Below are 18,162 nucleotides of genomic sequence, written 5' to 3'. Positions count from 1 at the left end.
GTTACTAATGCATTCAGGTATGTCCTGAAGTGAAATTTAGAAAATATTTTACCTACTTTGCATACATTACAGAAAATGGGTATATCAAACCGCCAAGGAAATTTAAATAGCCATGGAATAATTTTTACTGTCCAAAGCAAGTTTCCAGATAAGTTATAGATCTTGCAGTTCAATCCTGCTGTAGTTTACATTTATACAGCTGTTATATTGTAACTGTTCTTTCCATACTCACTCTGTCTTGTTTTCTATGATTTTTACATCTACGTGACAGCAAATTCGCTGCAGGAAGAAAACAACTTCTGCTAAATACCATTGTTTTTTGTTTAATGTTAAGTCAAGACGCATCTGATATGTGTACTTATTAGCAGCTAGGGCAGCACAGCAGGTAGCTGTGTTAGTTTGTACCCGTGGGCTTGAATCCTGCTCTGTCTATGAAAGTTCTGTGCTCTTATTAAAAATAGGAAATTCTGCAATCACAGTATAACTGCTATTACAAGAGTCATCGTTTGTATTTAAATTGAACAACTTATAAAGAATGATGTTTATGATTTTTAAATACTGAAGAAATGTGCTTGTTTATGTAATGTCTAATTTATAATCATCTGCACTAATACGCTACAATATCTATTAATAAATCATGTGCAATTAAAGTAAGCTCAATATAGCACAAGGCCTACTATTTTATTATGTCCATCCAAAGGCCATAGCTGTAATATCCACATACTAAGTAGATAATATCCGTCTGTGTCATATATTACGACAGAAACCAAGACACAATCATACCATTGAGCATACATATTTAGTTAGTAATCTAACAATATCAACACAGCCAATTTTTTCTTGTTCGATAAAACTAGAAAAAATATAGTTGTACTTTACATGCAATATAATAAAACTTAAGAGTTGCAATGAGGAACTAAATGCACTCAAACATTGGAAAATAAATCTTTGTTCTATCTGTCTAAATCTTTGTAATTTTATATAAACTCTTTTGGCCATCTTCAGCAGTGAATTGTCTATTTGGGTTGGGAAATAAGATCCAATGTGACACCTATGAACCAATCGGTGTCACGTTCTTATCGTAGATCATTCTTCATAATCACAACAGTCGTTTAAACAGCTCTGACAACACTTTTGAACTGTTTGTACAGGAGTGGAATGTTACATAGTTACACATGCAGCGAATAACTAATTTTATGAAGTTTTACATGTCTATGGGTCTTTAATGTTCATCTTATTTTCTTCATATACTCCTATCATTCCTCCATATCAAAACGCTTGTCTGGGACAGGTGGGGCTGACTCCTCCTCTTCCTCAAGGGGCAGTTGTACTGGTGCCTTGCAAGTTATTGTTTTCTTGATTATCCGGGCATACATATCATTTGGGTCTTCAAGTGGAGTAGGAGAAGCTTTGGCTTCAAGTGGAGTAGGAGAGATCGCTGCCGGGTCTTCTCTGCACCTTCCGTCAGTCACGTGATTCTTTTGCGAGGAATGACAGGTCAGCTCCTCGATTGTCTGGTATTCTCGGTCTTCAGAGTTATCCTCAGGAAAAGCCACACCCAGAACATAAGGGTGAAGGTCCCCGCTGCAGGTCTCCTGGACGATTTCAGAAGTGTGTTGTTTTCCCTCTTGAGGCTGTTGCAGTGAGCAAGTGAAGTTTTTGGTTCCCGTCGTAACACCTTGCGGAGTCGGCGGTAAGTGACAGCGCCCCGCTGCTCGCGTCTGCGACAAGGGGGCAGCCCGCAGAGCTGTTTCCACGCCCATGTGTGATGTTTTGCCCGATCCAGCGAGTTTTCCTTCTGAGGCGACCCTTCCGGCGTCATCTTTAGAAATATTGCCACCAGTCTTCAGGGTCGGCCTCTCATTAGAGTTTGCACTTAGCTCGCCTTCTAGGGAATAAAAGGATAGAAAAACAACCTCAAAATAGCTGGGTTTTTGCACATCATAACTCAAAAGAATTGTGGCTGCGGTAGCAGTTATATGATCCAATAATAACCACTATGATGGTCTCTGAGGCAACATGTAACTACAGAGAAGAACAATTGGCCATTGAGGTTACTTATATGTGTCATGGCCTGACACTCCTGCTTCGCGCCTCCTGCCTCGTACCTCCTGCCTCCCAGGATAGGCCCCAGAATGACTACCACCACGCACCGGATAATCGGCTACGGAAAACGCAGCAAATATTGCTGGATTATGGCAGTGTTTCAAACTCAATTCAAGTGTAGGTCATATCACGGCTTTTTGATGCAGACTGGCAGGGATTAGGGTTTTGTCTTCTGCAGGGTTTCTATCTCACATATATAAAATTGTCAAACTGTAAGGTCACTGCAATGGTTTTGCCACCTAAATTTATACAAGTAAACTTGCTTTTGTCTAAAGAAATATCTGTGGTATTCGACTGGTATGATGATAGGACAAGCCTGTCATGTTTGAAACCATCCTTAAATTATAGCCTTTGCAGAACTGTATGTTATATGGCAGTATTTCCCAATCCGGTCCTCGGAGACCCACAGTGGTCCACGTTTTTGCTGCCTCCCAGCTCCCGGCCAGAGAGTCCACATATTTGCTAAGGAGCTGGAAGGGAGCAAAAACGTCGACTGGCTGTGGGTCCCTGGGGACTGGATTGGGAAAAAGTGATATATGGTAATAAGCTCAGCTTTGGTGGGGAAACTGTCAGACTTACTAGCATAGACAGGTCCTCCATTGTGGCTTCTCCAAGGTGGATACCACAGATTTCCTTCCTGGTCTGTAGCACTTTGCAAACTGTTATTTTCTGGCACTGGAGTAAGAGCAGGGTCACCTAAGAAGGAAGCTGTGTTTTCTCGGGCAGATGCATTTTAACAGGTGTAGCTACTTTCATTTTCTGTCTGCTACAGTAGAATTAAATGAACATTCACAGATCCACATTGCCCTGAAAAGAAAGGCCTCTCAACTGTTTTCATGTACATACAATATCAAACTGTCTAATAAGCAACACAAGCACATGTATGAACTTCCAAATCAAATGGAATTAAAAGAATCATACTGTACATTTGGCATTAACCTTCCGACTGTTGTTTTCTTATAATTAGATTGCCAAAGATACTAGCATGCGTCTGCATAGTACAGAATGTTGAATTGTCAGAGTGGCGGTCGTACCTTTCTGGTCCGTGATGTTAATGTGCCACAAATTGGCTATGCCTCCTGTAGCTCTCTCTATAGGAGACTGTGGAATACAACAGTGCAGAGCGTACAGTGACACACTGAAGATGTACACAGATTTCAGGCAGTACGCTCTGCAGGGCTTGTGGGAGAATCTAAGAGAACTAAAGCATGGAGATCCCTGCCACACAAATGATTTTATAACCCCAACCACTGTAACCTAGTGGTTGAAGATCACATAATACTGTAAGGCCGAGACAAAACTGACCGTCACTCTACCTAGAACCAGGCAAATATAGGAAATATATATTTCATGATTCTGAGAACTGTTTAAGAGACTTTTACAAGTTGGTCACTTACCACTTTTATGAGCTGTAATGATGTTTGTATCTTTTCAGAGTTTTGTTGATGCTGCAATGTGTGTCTAGAAAAAATAAAAGCAAACGGTGTTGTGTAAACAGTCTAATATTCCTTATTGTTGACTAAACAACCAGTGCGACCGTGCAACTCATGGCCATATGCCGTCAAGATGCCCTCTGGTGGTGAGCATTAGTAAAGACACTGTTCTATTCCTTTAATGCAGAAATGCGGTGTGGCTTAGTTTCAATACAAAAACAATAAAAATATGAAAAGGAGTTCAAGCAAATATTCGCTGGCTGTGAAAATAAATTCTTGAAAAGAATATTTGTGCATTGCATATCATAATTATTATTTTAAATACTACAAATGTTAAATGTTGTTATAGAATTAATTTCAGATTTTACAACAATAATGCCAAAGTAATCGGACCTACAATTACTTTTCCAGAGAACTAAATATTTGATACCACAAGTTTATTATTATTATTATTAGTAGTAGTAGTAGTAGTAGTAGTAGTAGCCGTAGTCTTAGTATTATTCAGAAGCATGTGTCTGAAATAAATTTCAAAACGTCTTCAAACTATTCAGACTTAATAGTTTCCCAGGCACATTCCTAGCACTAGCCTCACTGAGTGACATGCCTCGGTACACCATACACTTCCCATAATGCACTGGGCTGAAAAGCCATAGTACGATCTATTTGCGTTCGGTATCCAGGGCCAGATGTTGAACAGTGGGTGGAATGCTGCTGGTCTGTGGATCTCAGGCTAGCTCGTACCAGATTTTGGGAAAGTACTTTCCGCCCTGGAGTAAGATGCATATCTACTCAGCCACTTCGGGGGATTACATACCTATCGCTGCTTGACAATGCTATCAGTACATCAGTCACCCTGTACTATATTATGTGCGTAATAAAATGCATTACCCCTTAGGTCTCTTTCATTTCTTCAGGCAACACTTTTTTACAGGCTTATCATTAAAGGCAATAAATTGCAAAAAGAGAAGGGTGAATGGATGACTGACTTGTCGCATTTGTTACAAAGAGACAGAAGTATGATGGTTATGATAAGAAGGACAGCGATGCAGTAGAAGCTGGGATCCAGGGACAATGTGCCTGCAGACAGCCAGCTCCCGGGGCGTGGGCCTTGCGGGGCCATTGGTATTCACCCACTGCCAGAAACACAAATTAAACTGATTAAACACAGTGAGCCATTGTTACACGAGGGTATGCAGATCACTGGTAATCACTAGGTCATTAATCACACGGCCTATAAAAGAGGCACTTATTTTTCAAGTTAATCCTCACCTTAAATATAGGATGAAATGAGGTTTAATATTAGTTATAACACGCCCCGGCATAATTCAAGAAAATATTTCACTGAAAATGAAGAATGTGATGCTTGTTTCAGACCCCACAGAGATTCCCAGTAGAGTTTTTTCCCCATCCACCTATTTTCCAAACCGCTTATCCTTCTGGGTCGCGGGGGGTTCGAGCCTATACCGGAAGCTACAGAGTTTTTTAAAATATGTATATTTAAACAATACGTAAATTCGTCAGCAGGGGGCGCACAGGCTACACGTAATAATGCCAAACAGCAAATTGCGTAACGAAAAGCTACTATTCATTTGAGACGTGAAACACATTCAGTGCTAGGGTCGTTAATGAAAGTAATTAATTAAGCATTTATTGAAAGAGTCACATTTGTTCCTGTCGCGTCTTTAGGGACAAATATTTACAAAATAAGGTACTAACGGTATATATGTGGTAGTACCTGTATTACCGGTATTATATATGAGGAATTACCGTTGAGATTTGTACGCCAGATAAGTTGGATTTCAGTCAGTTTTTACTGATGAAGCTATGTTTTTACTTAAGCGTTAGAATCAAGATCCTACCAACTTATCTATTCTGTGCATAGGAAAAAAGAAAGATCTTCCATATTCAATTTCTAATATCGCCAGCCAAATAATAATTAGAAAATGATTCAATTGTTCAGGCACAGAACTGCTGTATGTTTGGTAAGATAGCTCAAATATTTAGAATAATTCATGCCTTTTTGAATATGACAGAAATTGTGGAAGTATTGAAAATGAACCATCCAATGCTAACGTGGGTTCCCTCATACGTCAGTATGAAGTCCCTCTTTTACTATCCCTTTATGAATTATGGAAACGTGGATCTTAGGCAGCTTTCACAGTTGTGTGAGTTTTATATAAAAATACGATAAGAAAATCCTAATCTCAACATAATCCGCATTTTCTTAATCTTTGCCGTAAGGTGTTTGATCTTCAGCCTGACCTGTGGTTTTTGTGCTTTAGAGCAGCGGTTCTCAACTGAGGGGCCAAAGCCCACTAGGGGGCGTCAATGAGTTCACATAATTGATTATAAAAAATGTATTGTGTTGAAGGCAAATACTTTAAAATGAGGGTCTTTTCAGTTATTACATACATGGTTGTCAGACTTCTGATTTTAGAGCTGTTTTCAAAATAGGTTTTTCGTTTAGGTAGTTTTATTGTCCACAAACATTTACCATCGGTTTTCAAAGCAATATCATGAACTGAGAAAAAAAAGAGCATTTGTAGACATAAAGGATTGAAACGTTGAGTCTTGTTCAATAGAAATTACATTATTTGGCTGTGTAACCAAACACCTAAAATATGTTTATATTAGTAAATTACTATTGTGCTTGTGAATGTGTTGGAAAATAATTTTCTTATCAATTTCACAAATGTAAAACTAACATACACTTATAATGTATATAACACTTTTCTATTTTATGGATTTGATTTGCCTTAAGAATGTAATTTGTGCGATTTGTTTATTATTAGATTTTAGTAATGCGAAATGTACTTTGCAGATTAAATGGCTTGTATGTAGAACTTTTGATTGCTCTCATACAATGTCTAACATCTCACAGAAAGTATTACACCTAATGTATGATATAAATATTTAACCTGATAGGAAAGATGATCATCGCCCTGAATTCATTAATGGCAACTTCTGGCTTTAAACAGATATTTAGTCTTATCTAATCAATCTAAGATTACATAGGACACACCCTTCCTTGGACTTTTACTACTTATTCAGCTGAGTTGACAAACCTTTGACTTTGGAAAAGCTAAAGGCCTCAAGTTGACAGGCAGCAAATTTCTGCTTTAGCTCTAACAAGTTGGTGGCAGTTTAAATGTTATCGCATTTAAAATCTCAAAATGCAAAGCAAGGCTTTGTTTTCAGACACCATCTATTATTATCTTTTAAGTAAGACTATTTGGTGCAGTGTACAGTACCCAAACCTGGTTTTAAACATTGTAACATTTGCAGATGTAGTTATTTGATTTTTAAATAAAAAATTCTTGATATTTTTAGTTACAAACAAGACGAGAAAAAGGAGAAGAAAATAGCTAGTTTGTGGTCTTTGCACACAATGTCGCGGATGGCTGTCTGACACCTACCTTCTTATGCACGAGCAGCTGGTTCTAAGATGGATGGTGTGATCCACACCCCTCTGCTCAGCCTCCCGGGGTGGGGGGGGGGGAGGGGGGGGGCTACATCTAAATTGTCCAGCACCTCCTGCTCAGATCAGCCTCTTGCTCCGTTCGACGTTTGCTGAGCCACAGTGACCAGCAGTAACGCTAAAAACGGACTTTGAACAAAGCAGCTTCCTCATTTTCTTCTCACGCTTATTCATTGGATGGTTGCACGTTTCTTGCTCTCACTGAGCATAAATATTTTCCACTGAGGAAGACATACTTTGAATAATACAGAATACTTAACTGCACCGTAGAAAATAATGTAGGAAAGACAGTTTTATGCTTAACTTGTGTACTAATAGATTGTATTATGTGCAGTAGTAGTCAAACGTCTGGACACACCTACTGAACATTGTTTTTCAGCGAGTTAATAACCTTAATCACACCTTGTGGTTATGTGGTAAGTATTATCTTGTGAACAAGGAAAGATGCTGTGCTGTTACAGACGACCTGGCCCCCACAATCCCCCGACCCAAACCCTTTCGAGCTGCTTTGGGAGTCAGATTGAGGAGTAAGAGTACGGTAGGCAACTTGTGCCCCGAACATGTAGAAACTCCTTCAGGACGGTTGGAGAAGCATTCCAGGTGGCTACATCTGCACGCTGTCTGAAAGAATGTCAAGAGTCTTCAACGCTGCCATCGAAGCTAGGGGGGGGGTATTTTAAAGAGTCTAAAGTTTGAAAAAAATTTGACATGTCCAACACTTTGATATGTATTACTTAGTTGTTTTGAGGCTTTTGATCAGGTGTGTCCAGACCTTTGACTGGCACTGTATACACTACCTATACAGCAACTACACACAACATTATGTGTCGTGTGGTAGTGTGATCATACCCTCTCTCACTCCTTGGAGTCAACATTTCATGCATGATTCATACATTTATCCATATGAATGCGACGACCTCCCAGGCTTCCTGGGACAGCCTGTAGCCTGAGGGCACCCTGAATGGGATGCCAGTCCATCGCTGGCAGAGGCTCATTGATGCTGGAGCTTCCCTGGGACCCCGCTGACCTGGTTTAACATACTTTCTTTCATTCGTATGATGTTTGTGGTGTGGTTTTAGTACCATTTCGTATTATTTGTGTGTGTTTTTATGTAGCTTGTAAAGCACTTTGCGCACTCTGGCTTGAAAAGTGCTATATAAATAAAGTTCATTTTTCTTCTTCTTATTTTTCTTATATAATGATTTTATATGCTTTTTCTATGTGGCCCTGATAGCTGGACTCACACACTTACACACGCGGGATGCCGATCCACTGCAGGGCACACACTTACACACGCGGGATGCCGATCCACTGCAGGGCACACACTTACACACGCGGGATGCCGATCCACTGCATTGCGTTTTGAACTGGAGGAGGAAGCCAGAGCACCCAGCAGAAACGCATGCCTGCATGGGGAGAACCTGCAAATTCTAAACATATAGGGGTGAACAGAGGGGGGTCAGAGGGGCATGGATACCATGTCAGATTCAGGGGGTCCCGCACTTTGTAGGGGTTTGCAAAATCAACTGAGTGATTCAAAATGCCAACCTGAGCAGGGGGTCCAATGTGACATTTTCTCAGGGGGCTGGGAAGACTAGCTACTCCCCAGGGTGAACATTTCATTCCCACCCCCAGATGTTTGAGGCTACATTGCGCCCACTGTGCCAGTCTGCCACTCATCGGCAATTTACATTGCTCTCTAAATATATAATTTATATATAATATATAATTTATATATACTTACAGTGCGACAATACTAGAGGTTACGGAGTTCATGCTGGTTTAAATGTCAAGTACTGTGATTGCTAATGAACTGATGTTGAATGAAAAATAATTACATCTTAAAATTACTATATAATTGCATTATTGCATTATTTGGTATATGGACAAAACAAAATAAAATATTTGCTGTTATGTATTTTAAACACGTTCTTCATTTAATCTATCGTTTTACTTTGTAATTGATTAATACCAGTGTAGGGATTGTTGTATCGGTAAAAATATAGTCATGTATCAAAATGAATATTGAGATATATTTGTGCGACGCTAAGTATTATTATTATCATATGTTGAACAATCTCATTGTGTTCTTTGTTACTGTGCGCAGATTTTGAATTCCTTCAAAGCAGGCTGCGGAACAAATGATTATGCTGATTACATCATCCGTCTCTTAGCCACTTTTGCTGGGCAGGATCATGTGGCAAAATGTTTACCTTAATCGGGTTTGAGGTTGGCAAGGGTACTATAAGACCTTTCCAACATGGGCTATGAGAACCGCAGCTGACAACCACAGTTCTAGTCAAATAAACCTCAAACAGACATTAGTACTTCTGCAAACTTGTATAAAAATGGTCTATAAAATGTTTTTGCCCGTGCATTGGGAACTATTTAAAGTCTCAGAAAAAGCAATACTTGAGTAAATCTGTCACGCCCTGCTCGTCTGATCCTCCCGTGTGCCACGCCCCCCTCGTTAACCTCGTGTCAAATCTCGATGTCACCAGCTGTTTCCTGTTATTTCCAATTGATCCTGTGTATTTCAGTCCGCATTCGAGTATGTGTCCCTAGTCCCATCACTAACGCCTCTCAGCCTCGTGAAGTGTGCTGTCCGCCCGTGTGCCTCGCTTTCTTGTCTCCCCTAATAAATCCCTTGATCGCCAGTACCTGGTCTCCCTGCTCCTACCATCACGACGTGCCCTTCATCCAGCTCATGACAAAAGCTCTGTCATATATTTTGTAGAAAACACTGTCACTGTTGCCTTCCAGCTATCCAGGCGTTCCATAGCTACTTTTCCAGTAGAGGGTCATAATCAGCTTAAGGACTATCCAACTCACAGGACACATGTTCACACAATTCAGATATACAGATTGCTGAAATCAATATGCGTGAAAAAGCAGAAGATATTTTAAGAACTTAATTTTCATAAACAAAATAACACAGCGATTTTTTTTCTCTCAGTTCCTCTTTCATTGTGACATTATTGGCCCATAGTATGCACTCAGTTTACATTTAATAATGGGGAATGACCAAAACAGGGGACACTCTACACAGTATGCTAGTTTATAAATGTCACTTTTCATGGGCAATTTAAATATACTGTTTTTTTTTACTGCAGGAGAAAATTTACCCTGAAATTTACCCTAACCCTAACCCTAACCCTAACCCTAACCCTAACCCTAACCAGGGACAGGATCCACAGTCCCAAAGATGTGAATTACCATACTGCCCTTATTGACAAAAAATGAGGCAAAACATTAACTTTATTTACACTCCATGACCAGTCCAATAAGTAGAACTGCTTAATAATGCTAATACAAGCAGTCTGATCCTCCAAACAGCAAATCATGTGGCTGAACTCAATAAATCAGACAGACCTTAGCCATGACCTTTGGTGCATGACCTTAGCCATGATCTCTGGTGCATGACCTTACTAATGTGACCTACGCTGTTTGAAGTTTATAGAGAAACAAAAACCATATAGTCACTGGTAGGCCTCTGGGCTGAAATCCCTCGTTAATTACTGATGTCAGGGAGAATGGTCAGACAGAGTGGAGTCGGCGATTGCTTCTGAATGTGCATCTGGTTCTGGAGGCAAAAGTGGGTCTTACCAGGTACTACTTAGGAGCTGCTATTAAAGTGGCCATTGACTGTTTATAGATTCTTTTTTATTATGTTTTCGAATGAAATTTATCAATGAAAGAAATCCATGACAGGACACAATACATTAAAGAGAATGTATAAAAATAATCACCATCAATCACTGCAGTCATTATGAGGCATTATAAATGCATTCATAAAGTATTATAAACATGTCCATAACCATTTATAAAAGGGCATGGCATTATAATGGTCAGTATAACAATTAAGGATGCTTTGTACTGCATTAAAAAGGTATTTATAGTATATGCGTATATATATAGTGTATATGCACAGTATATTGTATTAGTCTGTCTGTTACCTACCTAAAAAATACAATGCTTAAAAATCTGAAATATGATTGCACATTATTGCAATAATCCTGACCATCGTATGTGACAGTTTCATAAACATGCATGGCTGCAACAAAAGGTATATTAAGATTATTTGGTCTTTGCTTTTACACAAGTGCAGCCGACAACGATGGAAATGAACGAGGCCTGGTAACAGCTCAGTGACTTAACGTGATTCAGCACCAGCATGTTCTGACGGATCGGTACTGAGTTGAACCGATCATCCAGCTCGGCCACTCCAGGCCTAGCTTTTGGGTTTAGGCAGTACATAAAGCTGCAAACTGCCTCTGTGATCGTCTTGGGGATGCGGCTTTCCACATGGTTTAATCTGAAACAGGGAATGAGGAGTCAAATTTTACCCATGGTGCACTTGGGATGGTCTGTTTTTTCCTGAAGGTACCATTGTAAGACTGCTGGCTCTAACGGTAACGTAAAATTGCTAGCTTGCTACGTAGTAATGTTACAACAACTCCTGGCCAAGATTATTATGCACTAGAGCATTACAAGCACTCCCCAGCTTACAAACAAGATCTGTTTTCTGTTAGTAAGTCAGAACAATAATAATTCAGTACATAAGAGTAATAATAATAATAATAATAACTACTTATGGTACCACACTGTACCTTAAGTCAAAGAACCACTGAAATCACACAATGTTTTCATGAGTGCCTCAAAGTAGCATGTGCATTTGTTATTACGAATCATTATTTAAATTCAATTTAGATTGTATTTTTAATATAATATGGGCTTTACGGCTGGCCGTTGGTAAGTACGAGCTGTCTGTAAGTTGGATGTATTAACCCAGGGCCTGCCTATAATTTATCAGCACTGGGTATTACGATCTGATGGCTTTCTGATGTATTTATTGTAAGCTTAACCTAGCTGCACTTATGGATAGTCAACTCCTTGACAGCATATATGTTTGCAAGGTGCTATTTGCCTCACTTGTATGTTGCTTTGGACAAAAGCATCTGCCAAGTACATGAATGTAAATGTAATCACTTAGTTCAGTTAAACTGGAAGTGAACAGCTTAATAATGCAGAGCTCCTGAGTTAACTCAGTTGGACATACTGAACTAGATCAGTCCCACATTGATCATATCTTAGCACCCAAAACAGGTAAGTAAAAATGTACTTGGTTTAATTTGAGGTTAATTTTTTCTAAGTACATGAGAAACACATACTGTGTAACACCTTTGGATACCTAAATAGAGTCTCTCACTGGGCCTGCGGGTAATGTTCTTTACTCAATTTTGGCTGACTACATGCCCTTGCCACATGAACGTTACTGTATTAAGTCCCAGAATAGTCCAAGAGGGCAGTACTTAACTAGCCATTTAAAAATTCCAGTCGTAAAAACTCATAAATTGGGTGAAAGTATCAACTCACTTCCAGGTCCAGGGAGAGAGGGAGCGATTGTTGATGTTTCCATTTAGATCGGCGAGTCTCGGCCTGGTTTCATGATATTTGCTGGGGATCTTCAAAGTCGAGCCGCAGACTGTGTCTCTGGCTTCTATCATCACAATTGAAAGAGCCACACAGCACACAGCCTGTAAATATAAGGGATGTCATTTGTTTGGCAGTTCGGCGTAAATGTTCTGCCTGCCGTGTTTGTGGTCAATGCAATCAAAAATATCACCCCCGACAGAATAAGAAAGTTATTTGTATCTTATAAATCAGTTGTTTAGAATAAGAAAAAAAAAACCCACAGCTGATAATGTCTTTCAAAGTGCAAGCTGAGTGTAGTTTGAAGAACTGTCTTTGAGCGTTTTATGTGACTGATAAAATTTACGGAGATATATTAGCGTGCGTGTTGTTCTGTCCATGAATAGAGGCTACATCAGAGTTATAAACTTTTGAAATAAGAATTTCATGGATGATTTTTAGATATAAAGTGAACAATAAAAATCATACTATTATATATCAAATCCTAACATACATTGATATATCGATCACACTTTACTTGAGGAGACATGAATAATATAGTAGTACATACTTAATTAATGTATTAATTAACCAATAAGTAAGTGTTTGTTAAGTACTGATCCCATGCTTGTTCATCATTAACCAGTCATAGCAGTTTGTGTATTCCATTCAGGCTATATTAGCTAACAGTTGACTAATTAGTTAATAATGGTAAAAACACTTGTGGGAGCAAAAATTCTTTAACTCATTTACTACTCAATAACAAATCATGAACTAATATAGGTTTCCCCATTAAATACATGAACTGTCCTGATTGATTGAGTGATAAATGAGCATGGATCATTAATTAATGGCTAATTGATGCATTAAGTAAGCGTGTACTACTACATTATTCATGTCCCCTCAAGTAAAATGTTACTTATATATTTGACCTGAGGTATGCTGATGCACTGAAATATCAAGCCCCTCACTCGACCATTAAAATTGGTCAGAAGGTGGATGGGTGGATGGATGGATGGATGGATGAAATATCAAGCTCTTAACTCACCATGGGATGGTAGATGGAGTTGAAAGGATGCATCTTCTTCTATTTCACGGCTTCTTCTAATGATGCAAAGTCAATTTCTCTTTGTAACATCATATCAAGCCCATATTTATCTGATTGAAGTGACATCACTAGCAGAAGAAGCGGAAAAAAAGACATTTTGCTGATCAGGGAAGAGATACCAGATCAAGAGTGATAAGCATTTGTGATAAGTACTTCTTAATTTACTTGGAGGTACTGGACAACATTTTTCAGCTATGCTATCAAAATGCCTTATGCATAGCCAGGGCAAACCGACACAATACAGCACTTTACTGTATGGACTTGAGCAGACGTTGTTACTTAATGAACTAATGTGTGAACAGGACGTTAAGTATTAATTCTTATTTTAGTGTTCATTTACATATTAAGCAACATAATCGTGACAAAAAAAAAGTATATCCACAAAAAACGTGAAGGCAGTTCTTTTGGAAGTGTGATATATTTTACATGTCGGTCATCATTTCTTACTTTATCTCAAAAATTACAATATGCTTAATTTTTTTGTGTTCTGGTTAGGTGGACCAGTGTCAACACCAGACCAAATCTGGTAGCCAGGCCCAAAGTAAAGGTAATATGCAGGCCCGGGGGGTGGAGGGGGGGTGAGGCAGGATAAAAGTTATATACCGCAGGGATGTGGCAATGACACTGATGTGAAATTTGTATGTTCACATCACACACCATAATTGCACAGGTTTCTTCCAAGTACTGGTTTCCACCGGCAGTCCAGAGACAGAAAGTAAGTCAAGTAGGTCTTCAATGTCATTCGTAACCATACACACTTAGTACGGTACTGGTTACTGACTGGAATCCCATTCAGGGTGCCCTTGCTTCATGCCTTGTGGTTCCTCGTGGTTCCTGTTGGTTCCTGGTGCAGGTTCTGGACTCATTGTCACCCTGTACTACTTAAGCAATTATGAGTAATGGATGGATGATGCCTTATGTAACATCCTGCATTCCTTCCCCCTTGTTCTCTCCCTTTAACAAACCACACCTGTTGCTCATTCGTCTTACCTCTCGTTTCTGCCCATGTGATTCACCCCAGCTGCCTCTCATCTGCTCCTCGTCAGCAGTGTATAAGAGTGCCTCCCAGTCCTGTGCTCCCCAGTCTGGTCACTGCCATCGCCCCAGTGTGCACTGCAGTGGTTTCCCTTCTTGCCTGTTCTGTCTTTAACCCCTCGTGGTCAGCATCTGTTTACCCTGTTGCCATTCTGTAATAACCCCCCCTCCATTTTGGTTCGCCCCCATGCCTGCTCCAGCGTTCTTCATTGTTGAATGTGAAACATTACTATCATACCACAAGGGTCCCATTTGTGATTAATAATATATCACAAGCTCCCATTGCTATATTGCAATATAGAACCACACAAAGCTTAATCCAACTATTAATTTCTGGCATTTCTTTTGCATATATGTTGGCATTAACAGAGGAAGGAAGCTTGGTGCTAATATGCCCATGTAGAATGCAGAATATTTGTACTTCTTAATGATTTTCTGTATGTATTTAGCTGATGGTGTGGTGGCTAATTGAGTAGCTCTGTTCCCTCACATCTCCAGGGTTAGGAGGTAAAAATCCCACTCTGTGTGTTTTTCTGTGGGTTACCTCTTGTCGTACGAAGTAATGCCATGTGGAGAATTTCACGTCAATTCTGTAATTTGCCCATTGCGTATGTTTGTGACCAATGCTGCACTGGGTAGGAATCACACCTCCCTGGTGCTATACTGCATAAGTAATTGGAGAATGGATGGATCGTATATATATTACATACATACATACATATATGACACAGTAAATAATGTTTATGATTACGATTTCAAGTTGGAACCATCCATTTTGTAGAACACGGGAGGGAGGAACTAATACTGATATGACAGAGAAACATTAATGTTTCTTTGTTTTTTTAAGGTTCCTCACTATCCATGTTTGATTTAATTTGTTTGCATTTTGTTTAACTGTTTCCTCTGCTGCCTGTTTGTTTCTTTTCATTTTGTGATGTTGCTTTAATCCCGGTAGAAGGGATCTCGGCTATGTAAGGCCTGGTTTAGTCTGTCTAGGGTGAGTTCAGTGTGAGTTTAGTGGGCTGTCTAGGCAATAATGCGTCATACCTTTTTTGGTTTTGACAGGGTACGTATAGCGTGCATGTTTTTCACTGGGTGATGGTGAACGTTTTATGCTTTCGGTCAGACTTCTTCAAAATGTGCGCAAAGTGCAGTAAAACCTGCAGAAACCTCCTTACTGTCTGCATTTGGACAACCTCAGTTTTATAAAAATCCGTGAATGCAATCAAAAAACTAAAAATGCCAAAAGTCTTGTATTTTGTTTGGTTACTTATGGTTAAGGTTAGTGCTGGGTAGGGGTTACGGTCTTCATGTTGTGTGTGTGTGTGTGTGTGTGTGTGTGTGTGTGTGTTGACACACATTTCTTCCAGGAATTCTGGTATACTCCCACAGTCCAGAAACGTGAATTTAGGTGAGTTGCTGTCTCTAAATCGCCTGTAATGTATGATTGCGTGATAGATAAAACCTGCTCTTTGCTTCCGGCTTACTGACCCTGTACTCCATAATCAGTACGGAAAATGGGTCATAAAATTAATCATATAGCTAAACATATTTCTGCTAAGACAAAATATGTCTTAGCAGAAGAAATTAGGAAACGCTTAGGAGAAAATAGATTTGGAGCAGAATTACATAAATGAACAGTTTCGCTCTCTGAATAGTCGGTGAACGCCCTGACAAACAGCGACCAGTGAGCGCACTGTGATCTTTACACTCAAACATAGTCGACTTCTGGTTTTAAACACGACCGTAATGCCAGGCCATTGTTAGCCTTTTAATCGACTATGTCTAGCTTGAGAAAAAGACCTTTGCACAGCCATTGGTGATTCTCCCCCTCTCTGAACAGACTAGTCTCAGCCCACGCACTCCTCAGTGAAGTAACAGATGCAGCGGAAAGCCTAAGGCTGCAGTTACTGTAGCTGCCGCTCACGCACCCATTGCTTATTTGGGGTATGCTTCAGGACTGTTTCGAAGTGCCAGTAAACTGGCTCAGGCCACACTGTTTGCAATCAGCATGGGAAATTACGTAAACCAGTGGTCTCGAAATTTTCTACGGTGAGAGCTCCTTTGACAAAGGAAATACTCCAGCAAGCTACTGAATTGGTAATTTAGTTGATGTTTTTTGTTCCGGGGGGGGGTGGGGGGGGGAGTCATCTAGAAATGTCCTGGTGTTTGTAACCGCTGACCTGGGCAGTAAGTCTATTTTCTCCTCTTTTGTTCAATCAAATTACCCCGTTGGACTGGTTGACCAACTTCTGATAGTTGACCGGGTATGTTTTTGCATGATGGTTTGATGGTTTAGCTGGTTGTTCCAGCTTATGATGGCCATTCGGTTTGACTGGTCATACCTGCATGACCAACTGGTGACCCACCCAGCTAGACCATCAAAGACCAGCAAAAGCTGGACCATGACCATCTAAGGCCATCTTAAACTAGCTAAAACCGGATAAAAACAGCTAGCTAGCAGCATAACCTGGTTTTTAGCTACTTTTTTCAGCAAGGTGCACTATAGTGTATGTGGGGGTGGTAGCTTTTGAGTTTTATTAGAACTAGCTGAAATCTCTAATGCGATACAACTGCGGCTTGAACAAAATTTATATTATCTGGATCATCTCCGTGGGCTAAGCTGTTTTCACTTGCAACATGAAGAAGATAATTTAATATGACTTTGTAATGGCTGTGGTCAGTCTACATTTTTTTCCACTTCTAACATTCAGTTTCTCACACATATTTTCCAGAACTTGCCACATGTCTCATTTAGGGCTCTAAGTTGCATCTTTCAGATAAGAACTTGCCGTCAACTTAATCTACATGTATCTAGGTTACAAATGTTCATGTTAGCTAATAGGTACAGCTTAAGTAAGGATCAATGACACTGCTTTGGAGTCAACAGTCATACTACGAGTCGAGTTATATATACTGCATACAACAGGAATAGTTAATGAGATGGACAATCAAAAAGCGAGGTGGGCTCGTCCATCAGGGCGCTGCCGTATCCATTGGGACTCACGAGCATAATAACATCAGTAACTCATTGCACACAGCATAGGTGCCTTATTCTCCATGCTGTCATGTCTGAGCATTTTCTGAAATATGTTTCCTGAATAGGAGGACACTGCTAGCTTGCTTCAAATTTCGCTTTGAACAGCTGAGGCAATGCAAAAAGAATGCAGAAGAAAGCAGTCCGCAGCCTGAATGAACTGCTGATGCTCGTTGCTAATATTGCAACGCACCTATTGAACCACTTAGCTTGTCTTGTATTAGTGCACAAACAGTTACAGCTCAACATTATAACACCAACCGGAGATTGTACAGCTTGTCTATAAGCGTTTATGGTTTAATTCAATATATTTTTTGTTTTTGCTTTTTTTTTTTTCTAGCCAGGTGCTTCAGATGTTTCCGAATCACATTTTTTAAGTGTTGTATTATCATGAAATTAATAAAAGCCAAAAACATAAAAATCTGTCTGCCATGTGCCTATTTTTGGCAACATTTTAAAAACTGTGCATAAGATTTCCGGCAAGGCAGGTGTCCAAATATGGCTGCGTTAGATTCAAAGTAGCTTAGCTCTATTGACATATTACTTTAATATA

The 18,162-nt window shown here is 39.7% G+C and overlaps 2 protein-coding genes across 4 annotated transcripts; both read right to left on the bottom strand.

Moving 5' to 3' along the window:
* Positions 1 to 780: 780 nt before the first annotated feature.
* Positions 781 to 7,103, bottom strand: LOC125707608 (uncharacterized). Of its 3 annotated transcripts, none has more exons than XM_048974863.1 (6): positions 6,956 to 7,103; positions 4,526 to 4,672; positions 3,504 to 3,567; positions 3,141 to 3,207; positions 2,686 to 2,802; positions 781 to 1,888 (listed from the first exon to the last, which is right to left on the bottom strand). In XM_048974863.1, the coding sequence occupies exons 2-6, from the start codon at positions 4,657 to 4,659 to the stop codon at positions 1,257 to 1,259; spliced, it is 1,014 nt and encodes a 337-aa protein (XP_048830820.1). In that variant the 5' UTR covers positions 4,660 to 4,672; positions 6,956 to 7,103; the 3' UTR covers positions 781 to 1,256. The 3 variants fall into 3 exon arrangements, with proteins under 3 accessions (XP_048830820.1, XP_048830822.1, XP_048830821.1); XM_048974865.1 differs by having other exon boundaries at positions 2,686 to 2,781; XM_048974864.1 differs by lacking the exon at positions 6,956 to 7,103 and adding an exon at positions 4,809 to 6,932.
* A 3,668-nt stretch (positions 7,104 to 10,771) lies between these two features.
* On the bottom strand, positions 10,772 to 13,538 carry il17a/f2 (interleukin 17a/f2). Its single transcript, XM_048974869.1, has 3 exons — positions 13,478 to 13,538; positions 12,394 to 12,554; positions 10,772 to 11,332 (listed from the first exon to the last, which is right to left on the bottom strand). The coding sequence occupies exons 1-3, from the start codon at positions 13,508 to 13,510 to the stop codon at positions 11,095 to 11,097; spliced, it is 432 nt and encodes a 143-aa protein (XP_048830826.1). The 5' UTR covers positions 13,511 to 13,538; the 3' UTR covers positions 10,772 to 11,094.
* Between the last annotated feature and the right edge of the window lie 4,624 nt (positions 13,539 to 18,162).

This window comes from Brienomyrus brachyistius, chromosome 14 (assembly GCF_023856365.1).
Source record: "Brienomyrus brachyistius isolate T26 chromosome 14, BBRACH_0.4, whole genome shotgun sequence".
Classification (NCBI taxonomy): domain Eukaryota; kingdom Metazoa; phylum Chordata; class Actinopteri; order Osteoglossiformes; family Mormyridae; genus Brienomyrus; species Brienomyrus brachyistius.
The sequence above is the reverse complement of the archived record's forward strand: the minus strand, read 5'-3'. Positions and strand labels throughout refer to the sequence as shown.

Bases quoted from the DNA above. Each gene is read 5' to 3' on its own strand.
- LOC125707608 (XM_048974863.1), bottom strand. From the start codon at position 4,659: ATGGCCCCGCAAGGCCCACGCCCCGGGAGCTGGCTGTCTGCAGGCACA. The intron at 3,208-3,503 runs GTAAGTGACCAA...TGTATTCCACAG, and splicing joins CATTACAGCTCATAAAAGTG to TCTCCTATAGAGAGAGCTAC. The intron at 1,889-2,685 runs GTAAGTCTGACA...TTTATTCCCTAG, and splicing joins TGGAGGACCTGTCTATGCTA to AAGGCGAGCTAAGTGCAAAC.
- il17a/f2 (XM_048974869.1), bottom strand. From the start codon at position 13,510: ATGCATCCTTTCAACTCCATCTACCATCCCATG. The intron at 12,555-13,477 runs GTGAGTTAAGAG...TTATATTTACAG, and splicing joins ACTCCATCTACCATCCCATG to GCTGTGTGCTGTGTGGCTCT. The intron at 11,333-12,393 runs GTGAGTTGATAC...TCCCTGTTTCAG, and splicing joins CTCTCTCCCTGGACCTGGAA to ATTAAACCATGTGGAAAGCC.